The following is a 12854-nucleotide window of genomic DNA, read 5'->3' as shown; positions in this document are numbered from 1 at the left end:
ATGTACCCCGATGGGGACGTCAAATAAAGCAGCACATCATCAGCATATAGTGATATGCGATCTTCCCATCCCATTGTCCACCTCAGTCCCCGTACAACTGGGTCCTGATGTATCCAAGCCGCCAACGGCTCTAACACTATTGCAAATAAAAGTGGGGAAAGTGGGCAGCACTGTCTCATTCCCCTTCAAAGGGGGAAATCGCCGAAATCCAGCCGCTTACCACTACCTGCGCCAAAGGTTTATTGTATAACAAGTGTATCCATTTGCAGAATTTGGGCCCGAAGCCCATATGTTGGAGAACTGCGAAGAGGAAGGGCCATTCTACCATGTCGAATGCCATGCAGGCATCCTGGGAGAGAATAACTGCGTCTTCATCGATCGTTGACGCTCATACCAGGACCCCATGGAGTCTCCGGAGATTCAGGGCTGTATTGGGGTTAGGCATGAAGCCCGACTGATCCGGATGAATTAGCATTGTGAGGTATGGCTGTAGTCTCATTGCCAGTACCTTGGCTAATATTTTTGCTTCAGCATTTATTAGGGAGATAAGTCTGTATGATACACAGTCTTGCGGCGACTTGCCCGTTTTGTGGATCGCCACTATGGTCCCCAGATGCTGGTCTCTGGGCAATTCCCCCTGTTCTAAACTTGCCTTATACATATTGAGTAGGTGTGGCATGAGTTAGGTCGCTGACCTTTTATAAAACTCCACCGGAATGCCATTTGGTCCTAGGGCTTTCCCCGTGTGTAGTGCACCAATTGCTAAGGCGAGCTCTTCTGAAGATAGCCCGGTCTCAAGCACCATGCCAGCGTCTTGAGGCAGTGTGGACATGTGAATGTCTTTCAGGAAGACCAGATTGTCATCGATTGTATTGCTAGCCGTGGGTGTGTATATCGTTTTATAATGTGAGGCTAGTGCTTCCACTATCTGCTAGGGGTCTGAGGTAATAGAAATAATCTTAATCAAAAATTAAAAATTACATACATGTAAGATTTATTTTCCGACCCTATAACACCACACAATATGCAACACACATCTAAATTAAACAAAAAAAGTGTACCTCCATAATTAACACAAACAAATATCAATTAAACAAATATTAATAATTATAAAACACATTTAAAAATGTAGAAAATGAATGTACAAACCAAATGTTGGAGCTATAGAACCTAAATCCCCAAACAAAACAAAAACCAAACAATTACCAAAAATATTTATCAATTAATAAATTAATATTCATGATCAAGTAATGATTAATTAATTGAAACTAAATTACTTTCCACCCTCTACCCCAATAAACACCAAAACACACACCTAAAAATATTTACACAATTTCCATAACTAATTTTACATTAATAAATTAATATCAATTAGCAATAAATCATGAATTAATTAAAAAAAATTACTTAACGCCATTTACCACTATAAACCCCACAACTCACACATCAAAATTATTACACAAGTGGCATATTTAAATTTTAAATTTCCCCCTTGTATAAGGGGGAAATCGCCGAAATCCAGCCGCTTACCACTACCTGCGCCAAAGGTTTATTGTATAACAAGTGTATCCATTTGCAGAATTTGGGCCCGAAGCCCATATGTTGGAGAACTGCGAAGAGGAAGGGCCATTCTACCATGTCGAATGCCATGCAGGCATCCTGGGAGAGAATAACTGCGTCTTCATCGATCGTTGACGCTCATACCAGGACCCCATGGAGTCTCCGGAGATTCAGGGCTGTATTGGGGTTAGGCATGAAGCCCGACTGATCCGGATGAATTAGCATTGTGACGTATGGCTGTAGTCTCATTGCCAGTACCTTGGCTAATATTTTTGCTTCAGCATTTATTAGGGAGATAAGTCTGTATGATACACAGTCTTGCGGCGACTTGCCAGTTTTGTGGATCGCCACTATGGTCCCCAGATGCTGGTCTCTGGGCAATTCCCCCTGTTCTAAACTTGCCTTATACATATTGAGTAGGTGTGGCGTGAGTTGGGTCGCTGACCTTTTATAAAACTCCACCGGAATGCCATTTGGTCCTAGGGCTTTCCCCGTGTGTAGTGCACCAATTGCTAAGGCGAGCTCTTCTGAAGATAGCTCGGTCTCAAGCACCATGCCAGCGTCTTGAGGCAGTGTGGACATGTGAATGTCTTTCAGGAAGACCAGATTGTCATCGATTGTATTGCTAGCCGTGGGTGTGTATATCGTTTTATAATGTGAGGCTAGTGCTTCCACTATCTGCTAGGGGTCTGAGGTAATAGAAATAATCTTAATCAAAAATTAAAAATTACATACATGTAAGATTTATTTTCCTACCCTATAACACCACACAATATGCAACACACATCTAAATTAAACAAAAAAAGTGTACCTCCATAATTAACACAAACAAATATCAATTAAACAAATATTAATAATTATAAAACACATTTAAAAATGTAGAAAATGAATGTACAAACCAAATGTTGGAGCTATTGAACCTAAATCCCCAAACAAAACAAAAACCAAACAATTACCAAAAATATTTATCAATTAATAAATTAATATTCATGATCAAGTAATGATTAATGAATTGAAACTAAATTACTTTCCACCCTCTACCCCAATAAACACCAAAACACACACCTAAAAATATTTACACAATTTCCATAACTAATTTTACATTAATAAATTAATATCAATTAGCAATAAATCATGAATTAATTAAAAAAAATTACTTAACGCCATTTACCACTATAAACCCCACAACTCACACATCAAAATTATTACACAAGTGGCATATTTAAATTTTAAATAATTAATTAGAATTAATTTACAAATAATTAATTAATTATAAATAAATTACCTCCCACCATATTCCACTGTAAATGCCACCACCAATTTCGACAAAACATTACACAATCAGTGAATTAATTAATATTAATTAACAAGCAAAATATAAATAATTATTAATAAACGAAAACGATTAACACTATAAATTAATATTAATTAAATATTATATCAAACATATTAATAAATGTATTCAAATTAAATTACTTATCACCCTATTCCCCTACAAACTTACATCTTGCTACGGAACTAAAACGCAAAATGTAATTAAAATTAAATTAATAACTTCTAAAAATGTAACACATATATTGAAAAAACAAATGCAATACTTAGACAATAAAATAGAGCACATACATTTAAAATACATACTAAAATACATTACTCTAACTAAAAAAACGATATTTTATACAACTATATTTTTGCAAACGATATTAGTGACTTCAATATTTCTTACCTGAAACTCGATATTTTTTACCAGAATATTCTTGCAGTAGATATTTATGTATCTTGATAATTTGCACTTGATATTAATGCAAGTTGACATTTCCTACTCGATATTCTGACTCTCTTTACCGAAGTTGACGATGGAATTGGAAAAGGGTGGGTGGGGGCCAGGAGGTCTGTAGACGAGGGTGCTGCGGAGGGTTGTGTTGGGGTTGGTCTGGATCTGGAAGTGGACGTGTTCCATGGTTGTCGTTGGGTCGTCTGAGTGGGTGGTCAGGCGGAGATTGTTTTTGTGGACAGTGGGGATGCCTCCTCCTGGTCGGATGGTGCAGTCCTTACGGGTGATCTTGTAGCAGTCAGGGATAGCGGTGGCGATGTCTGGGTATGTCCAGGTTTCCATGAGGAAGGTGATGTTGAGAGACACGGAGTTGAGGAGGTCCCAAATTTCTGTGGCATGTTTGTGGAGTGAGCACGTGTTGAGGAGGATGCAGCTGAGCCAGTTGGGTGCGCCGTTGGTTGTCTGGACGGTGGAAGGAGCTGGACTGCGGATGTGGGTGATGGTGCAGCTGCAGTTTGCGCAGGAGAAAGGTCCTTGGGTGTCCTTCAGTGATGCGAGGTGGCAGGCAGAGTGGTGTACGGAGTTGAGAGCGAGGAGGGTGCTGGTGTCGTAATGGTGGAAGGTCCAAGGACCAGGGTCCATGGTACTGGGCACGGTCCAGATGAGGACAGGCACAGACGGGCTTGCTTTTGGTATCTGAGGAATTGTAATTTATTATCGTTTTTAATGGTAAAGTTGAATTTTAGTTCACAATTTTGAAAATGCCACTTTTTTAAATTTGGCATTTTCGTGTCCTATATGGTGCCGTCCCTCTGTTTCTAGGTCACATGACTAGGTGTTGTTGGTATTTGTTTTTTGTGTATTACTCCCAGACAGTGAGACAAAAGGGGAATGGGTGTTGGCAGGATAGGGAACAAGGCTGTCAGCTACCACACTTAAACATCACAAAGGTTCTGCCTTAGCAGACTCACAAAGGGTTTTACACTAGTCTGTTGTGCCCCAGACACGCTGGGGCCAGGGCTGGAAAGAAGGAAGTTCCAGACACCTCTGTAGGGGAGAACTCTGAAATCTTATCCCACTTCAAAGTTGGTATCAGGTATAAACATTGGGCCCTCAGGCCCAACTCTTCACTACATGTCTGGACCTGTTGAAGACTCAGAAGGTCTGCTGTGCTGCCCTTCTGCAAGGAGGACTGTCCTTCTGCCCTGCTGCTCTGCTGCCCTATTGCCTGAGTGAGAAGGAGTGAACCTGCATCTTGAACTCAGGACTACCAGAGTGACTCCAAGTGCCAGTTGGCTGGCCTCCTGATCTCAGCCTGAGGGACAGATACACCTCCAACCATCTTTAACCCAGCACCTGGGCATTACCAGCTTTGAGTCCTAACCCTGCAAGTGGTGCCCCTCCAGTCCTCAACCCCTTATAAGTGGGGCTAAAGGTGCTCTTCCAGCCCAGCTGTGATCTCCAGCAGAACCGATGCAGTGCAACGTATCTCCTCGTAGTTTTGCATCGGAACCGCCACTGTTTGATGCTTCTCCGACTTAGGACCTCGCATCGCAGCCCCTCAGCTCATCAGGACCACTGCTGTTTGATGCATCTACAATGCAGGACCTCACATCCTAGACCCACAGCTCATTGAACCCGCCACTGCGTGGCTCATCTCTGTTGCAGGATCTTGCATCGCAGCTCTGCCATCTTGAAACCACCACTGCCTGACGCATCACCAACGCTGGACCTCGCTTGCATGGCACAACCGCAACGCTCTGGAACTAAGATTAAAGGTACATTTTTCCATGGGACTAACTTGGTCCCTCCATCTGGCCCATGTTCCATCGTGGTTGACCTAAACTTCTGTCACAGTCCGACGTGACCAGATTACCACAGTTGGCACTTTGTGCTCTTAAGCACTATTTTTAACTTGATTTTCAAAATTGCATATCTCCAATTCTATCAGCTGTATTTTTCTCTTCGTCTCAAATAATTTATTAAAATGTACTCTATTTTTCTAAATTGGTGTGGGATTTTTCTGGTGTGTTTTGATTTTGTTGCTGTTTGAGTGCTACACAAATACTTCAAATACTGAAAAATCAGGCTGCTTTTATATCACGCTACCAGAGGGTTGAGCACAGGTTAAGTTAGTGACTTTAGTTGTTCACCCTGACAGGAATTGTGACTGTTGCTTGAGAAGGGCTCACTCCTTCCTCAACCAACAATTTCTCACAAGCACCCACCAATCAACAATTTCTCACATACACCTAATATGCCATCCACTAAAGTAGAATTGCTGGCATGGCTTTAGCCCTAGCTTGTGTAGCCTGACTGTAGCAGTTTAAAAAATGCAATCTGACCATTCAAAATAAACTCTTTTGACAGGTAAAAAAATGTTTTCATTTTTAATAAATCACCCCTATGTTTTCCTTGTAGCCCACAAGGCAGTGTGCATGGTATTTAAAAGTAGGACATAAAGAATTGCAATATTATCATGTCCTTACAGTGAGTAGCACCTAGAAGTTATTTTTCACTGTGCCTGGCCTAGGTGTCCTATGAAGAGAACCAGAGTGCAATTTACAATTCTAATACTGTAGCTCTGGAATGGAACTAGCTAGAAAAATAATGAAACAACAGTGTTTAATAGATATTAAAAGTATATTTTAATGGTGAAGTCAGATTTTTTATAAATATTCAGGAAAAGTAACTTTTAGAATGTTAACTAAAATTCTTCAAGGCTAACTTGTATTTTCTCTCCAGCGTCTCCCAGCCAGTGATGAGCATTTGAATAGGCGTGAAAAAGGTTTGTAATGTGTCTCAGGAGCAAACAATAGGCTGACCTAATTGGGAAGCGATGACTCATCTGAACCTCACTGAATATGCAAGGTGGGGCTGTGGGCATCCTTTTTGACAATATCAAATTCTGCTGCAGTGTCAAATCCTGCTCTACCGGTTTGCCGGTTTTGATATAACACTTAGGGTACACTTAAAAGGTAGATAACAGGATACCAAGACAATTCTTCTGTCTCCACTGCCTGATTGCTGGAGAATGCTGCGTTTATCCTACCAGACTTCTGTCACCAGGCTTTTTGTGGGTACAGTGCCGGCTTCAATTTGGATCTTAGTACTGGATATAGAAAGACTCTAGTAGTACCATAGTAATACTGCTCATACATATCCCCAGGCCTCAGAGCCCAAGTTTAGAGTGGGCAAAGACTGTCACCTTCTTGTAAAAATGTTACAAGTGGGTATTGTTCACCCTGGTAACTTTTACTCCATTGGTTAGGACCAGGATTCATTCCCACCTGCTAGCTTGTGTCAGGAATAAATGTGGCATCTCCAGGCACCCACCTCACAACACTTTCTAGACATGAAGGAGAACAAAAACGTTCTGGACTTACTTCCTCTTTATCCAACACAAAGAAGTTGAGTCATAAGGTTGGCCTCCTGCTCAAGCTACAGGAACACAACAAGCTACCAGGCACCTTTCCTGCAACTGCCCAGGCGACCAGTGGCAAGTGGCTCTGGACTGGTCCTTGCTGTTGGTCTCTGTTTGACACCCGGTGAGACTATACGTACCTTTCTTGAGGTCCTGTGGGCTTTAGAAATGTACTCATGTGGTGGATTGTGACTTAAATAATTCAAAACGTAAACTCTCTGTCTTTGATGAATCTGGTTGATGTATCTGACTCCATCGCGGATCAAGTACCCGAGCAATGAGGAATACAGGGTATCGAAAGTCAGGGTTCTGCTTATACGGTGATAGGGAAGCAAGCCGCATTAGTGGGGCATGTGCTCTGGCTGAGAATTTGAGGGCCTCTGTCTACTTTAGTGGCAAATATGAGCGGTAAAAGGAATAAGAAAAAAACAAGTTGTGTACACCACTACTGCAGCCATCAATCACCACTTTGCATACAGAAGTTTGTCTACATTGTTGATTGACAGACACTTCTGATTCCTCTCTCTGCCCTTCAATAAGTAATTGGATAAGAACAAAGCAGATATGTTCTGGCTGGTCACTCTCTGACACGCTTCATTATTACACAGATTTTTGCATTGGGCACCCATTCAAATATGTTGATTCTATCCTGCTCCTGCTGTCAAAAAAGCATTGACCCCACTAGTTGACAATAGTTACATGTGTTCCTTTGGATGTTTCTTTAGGAATTTCTCTAAAACACAGTTATGTCTTTTATATTCAAGTTAAGCCTAGGTATATTACTACACTTCGCTGACAGAGCATGCGTAGTTTGCAGTACTACGCACTACGCAAAATAGACATAGCACAGTCTAAATCTGTGCTCCTACATGTAGCATAGCAGTAATAGCTAAATAACCCACAAATGCTTTGCTACAGCAATTTTACATGCTAAAAATCATATAACCAATTCACAAAAGTGAACTGTGAAAGAAAAATGTTAGGCAATGAGAGAGGTGATGATTTTGGGGTCCCCCCTAACCTATGGAGAGGACCAAGCTGAAGCCTTGAACACAAAGAGCATATCATGCTGGTGAACGATTCCGTGGTGTTCCCTTCCTCCTAGGACCACCCCAAGCACAGTTATGGGCAAAAATACAATCCCAGCCAAAGGCCCTGCAAAGCATTATGGGACGAGGTTAGCAGTGGGCAGTGAATATTATAGTGTCCAATATCAAAATAATTCTACAAAGAGCTGCAGTTCAACTAGTCGTTACTAGATGTCCCTCACGAGTCAAATGCAAAAGCATTGAAATTGTTATTACATCAAGTTGCAGTTCCACTAGTCGTTACTAGATGTCCCTCACGAGTCAAATGCAAAAGCATTGAAACCCTTTCATGAAACTTTTGCATTTGACTCGTGTCGACTCGTGAGGGACATCTAGTAACGACGAGTGGAACTGCAGCTTGATGTAACAATAATTTTAATGCTTTTGCATTTGACTCGTGAGGGACATCTAGTAACGACTAGTTGAACTGCAGCTCTGTGTAGACTTATTTTGATATTGGATACTATAATATTCACTGCCCACTGCTAATCATGTCCCATAATGCTTTGCAGGGCCTTTGGTTGGGATTGTATTTTTGCCAATAACTGTGCTTGGGGTGGTCCTCAGAGGATGGGACCACCGCCGAATCATTCAAGAAAATGTGCTTTTTGTTTTCAAGGCATCTGCTTGGTACTCTCCCTAGGTTAGGGAGGATCCCAAAATCATCACCTCTCTCACTGCTTGCTAATGTATAATTTTCACTTATGTGAAATGACTATATGTGTTTTAGCGCTAACTAACATAGATCTAAGTAGCTGAACGTTTATAAAAGTGTACTTGGCTACGTGAGGAAATACGTTCTAGTTCAGAGCTCTGAATTTTCACTGGGTTAATTTGTCACATTTCAGCCTATGAAACAACACATTTGTTAAATCAATGAATTGTTAATGTGAAGGTTGCACTTCAGTTAAAGAAGCTACTCATGTACTGTATTTGTGGATCAAAGTATGCAGGTGTTAAGTAACTCCTGCAAATGTTTCACAGTTCACAACTGAGGGTGAAAAATGCACTGCTGCAAGTATTGGCCATGCCAGAAAATGTGCAACTTCACAGAGATCAAAAATGTTCTTTACATTCAATGTCTATGAAGTGGAAGAAGTCAGTTACTTTCATGCTCCATGTTTGTGCTTTTACTTTGCAGGAAATGTTTGGATACAAGACACATCCGTGCCGAAGGGTGTTGTGCATCGTTGGTCACATACTGTCCCTTGGCCTCCTTCTCTTTCTGTTCTACTGGAAGCCGGAGTGGGACGTGTGGGCGAACTGTACGCCGTCCACCTTGAAAGACGCTGATGTCATGTTACTGAGGACCACGGTAAGGTGCCTTGGCTGTTGAGTTGGGTTGGATGATAGAAGTGCACAACACAGAAAGGCATTATTGGGCAATAGCATGTATGTTATAGATGTATGGGACTTTGCAGACTGCAACGGAGACCTAAGCTGGCCTGGGGACATGGTAAGAAACATTTACACAAAGGCACCATGTAAATGGGTGGTGATTTCTAATTCTACCTGATGTCATTTGCTTTGAAGAGGTGAATTTTCTGGACTTTCCTGAACTGCAGGAGAGTTAAGGCAGCTCTGATGTTCACACAACACAGTTCCAGATCTTGGGAAAGTAGATGCGACGGCTTGTCTATAACAGCTTTATTTGTATTGCCAGCCTTTTGTTTTCCAAACAAATATCATACAGAAAACACATACATATATAGGGTCTCCCAAGCAACATTCTTTCACCATTGGTCTGTTGACATGTCATTCAAATTATACTCCCTCTCACCCCAGCAAACGACCTGCCCACTCTCGACATTGGATAATTTTAAGTTTGAGTAACTAAATTGTTACCTTTCACATGTAAGGATACACTTAAAAAATAGAAACTATTACATACTTGATCTTCCCAATCACTGACAGTCCCGATGTATAGCAGGGTTGCATCAGCTATTTTCATAACTCTCAAGAGTTTATTCATTTTATTTGGTAATCTTTTATTCAGTTTAAAAACAACACCTTGATAGATACACATTTAAAACATTTTAGGCATACCAAAGGAAGATTTCAATGTATTACAATCAATCTTTTTTTGGCAATCATTTTGTGTTCATACCAAGATATTTCTGGGTAAGAATCAACCTCCCAAACAATTATAAAAAATTCTAAAACACAGGTAAATCATTAGAAAATGTAACTATTAAAAAGATTAAAAACAATCTCGGGCTGGATTCAGCCTTAGAAATACTAGCAAGGACATAGTAATAAAAGAAGACATAATTTTAAAATATCATCCTAAATAAAGTGCCAGTGCTATAAAGTGCCAGGATATCTAATGTTACGAACAAAACTCTGTACATAGTATACAATGCAAACATTTATAATACAGACATTCATAGTAAGCCGTAGAATAGGCTACTATATACGTACTGAGGTCTTGTTGCATGACACTGTATTATAACTTTAGACCTTTCTTTGTGTGTATTATATTAATAGGGAATAAAAATCTACTAACACTAAAAACAATTATCTGTGTGGTATCACTTCTTAGAATTCTGGTCGCCTCAGTGCATGACCTTATTCCCAGATTACGACACAGTGGTTTAATCCATTTGTTCCTAGCGACACTATACTCTGGACAGAAAAACAATATTTGGTGATAGTTTTCTAACGTGTTTAGTTCGCACAGCGAACAGCTCTCTTTATTTGGTAAACCTTTTATACACTCCCATCTTGCAGTATTAGTACGAATTTGCAGAATCCCATACCGAAATTTCATGTATAGGGGTTTTGCCAATTGGGGCTGGAGTTCGTCCAGATAAGCTTCGTATAGTGGGAGTGGTTTTATCGCAATAAGCTGGTGGTCAGCCTCCCATTTGCCGGGCGGTGGGAAACACTGTTGTGCATGTATACCCAAAAGGTGCTTTGAAAGTTTTCTTCATCAGATGGTATCATTGCAGAGGGCGCATCCCACAAGTGTGTATGTGTTTAAACCATGGAAACACTAGTGGTTGATCTATTCCTAAAATCTCTTCTAAGCCTTCCTTGTACCCAATGAGCTCTGGAGTAGTCCAGAGACGCACCCAAAATAACAGCGGTCTTAAGAGTGCCTGTTGATCTAAACGCTTCAGATTTAGATCAATGGTGATAGGGATCATGGGTGTCCTTATAGGGAGACAGAGTAGGCTTCTAAGGAACTTGTTTTCTTCCACCATAAAAGAATTCTTGCAAAGGACCCCCATAGTTCTGCTCCGTATAGGGCAGCTGATTGGACCCTATACTGTAGACTTCAAGTGCAGGAGAAACAGCTTTGGTAATACTGTTTTTGTTTTATTTATTATCGGGCTTGCGTTTTGAGTCAAAATTGACCTGCTTTTGTGTATTTGCGAAGACCATGTTAGGTTTCTAATGTGATACCTAGATAATTAAAATTCAACATATGTTCTAATCTCTGTCCCGAAAGAGTGATATTCTTCTTAAATGATTAATGCGGTTTTACTGCCATGTATTTTGTTTTACTTGAGTCTATTTCTAAACCTTTAGTAGTGCAGTAATTGCTAAACCTATTTAACAAATTTTGAAGGCCTTTGGGAGTTTGCGACACTGAAATGGTATCGTCAACAAATAAAAGTGCCGGAACAGGGACCCCTCCTAGCTTTGGTGAATCGTGGCTGCAACCAAGTAAATAATTACGGGCATCATTTACAAATAATGAGAAAAGGGTGGGTGCCAGCAGACAACCCTGTCTGACACCCCTCCTTATGGGGATTGCTTCTGTTAGTTCCCCCCTTGGCCCCCACCTAACCTTTGCGAAATTGTCTTCATGCAATCTCATTATTTTATTGAGTAAATCCTTAGGTACGCCTAGTTCATTTAAAGATTTCCAAAGCGAGTTTCGAGGGATCAAATCAAATGCCGCCTTTAAATCAATAAAAGCTATGTAAAGATGACCTTTCTTAAGAGTCGTATATTTCCAGCCCAAACAAAGGAGTCTAAAAACTTGGTCAACTGTACTAGTTCTGTCTCAACCCAGCCTGGTATTGCGTTAAAATATTGTTGTTCTCTATCCAATCATTTAATTTAGATAGGAGTTGTCTTGCATAAATCTTTTGGATAGTATCGATAAGACTTATGGGGTGATAATTAGCTTGTTTGTGTCGATCCCCTTTTTAAAAAATTGCGATAATCTATGCTCCTTTCCAAGATTCAGGCAGCGGCGCCCCTGCTGCGATAGCATTAAAGGAAAGATTAATGTTTGGGCACCATACTGCATTATCATGCTTCAGTAAGTCACCTGGAATTTTGTCGGGCCCTGGGGCTTTTACTGGCTTGACTGCATCTATAGCTGTCAGTGTTCCCTCGATGCAAAATTTTATAGTATGAGTTTGAGTTTGTGCCGGAGTGGTCGGGCCAAAGTGAGATTGCTTGGAACAGCTATATGAGTCTGCTATTTCGTCAGTGCTCTCAGCATAGAGTTTTAAGAAATGGTTTACCCAAGCACTTGGGTCTAAGTAAAGGTCTAAGGTGCTTCTACCTGTTTTATTTCCTTTGGCTATTAGGCACCAAAACCCAAGTGGTGCTTAGTCTTAGCTGCTACTATCAGGTCAGACCAAATACTGTCATCCCAGTCTCTCTTTGTTTCTTTTAGTAACTTTTTCTATTTTGCCCTTTTATCTCTAAGTACCTCTATATTGCCTGATTTAGCCGCCATTGTCAGTTCTATCTTTGCAGTTCGGCATGCCTTATTATACCACTGGTTTTGGCCGTTAAATATATTTGTTTTTCCCCTCTCTTCGCATCTTGGCAGTTTCGTCATGACCATTTTTAATGTATCTATCATAGTTTGGTGTAGGTCGCCTATAGGGATTTTTTCAGTGGGCAATTCAGTGTATGGGAGAATGATTTCTGTAAAGGTATTGGATATCAGAGTCATAGTCTCAACCTTGCCCACTTTGGATGGCCATTTCAGGGATTTCTGATTATTCATAATTAGGGGTTCTATAGGGGGAGACTCGCTATC

General features: G+C 40.7%; 1 protein-coding gene across 3 annotated transcripts in view; it reads left to right on the top strand.

The window, feature by feature from the left end:
- Positions 1–12854, top strand: part of LOC146788641 (putative cation-transporting ATPase 13A4) — a 750103-nt gene that overhangs the window by 57753 nt on the left and 679496 nt on the right. For all 3 annotated transcript variants that reach the window (XM_085635845.1, XM_085635843.1, XM_085635846.1), the window contains exon 2: positions 8985–9158. In XM_085635845.1, the coding sequence (XP_085491971.1) occupies positions 8985–9158 (174 nt within the window). The remainder of the gene's footprint in view (positions 1–8984; positions 9159–12854) is intronic.

The sequence above is a fragment of the Triturus cristatus genome, chromosome 11, assembly GCF_964204655.1.
Source record: "Triturus cristatus chromosome 11, aTriCri1.1, whole genome shotgun sequence".
NCBI classification, from domain to species: domain Eukaryota; kingdom Metazoa; phylum Chordata; class Amphibia; order Caudata; family Salamandridae; genus Triturus; species Triturus cristatus.
Note: the sequence above shows the minus strand (reverse complement) of the source record. Positions and strands in the feature narration are given on the sequence as shown.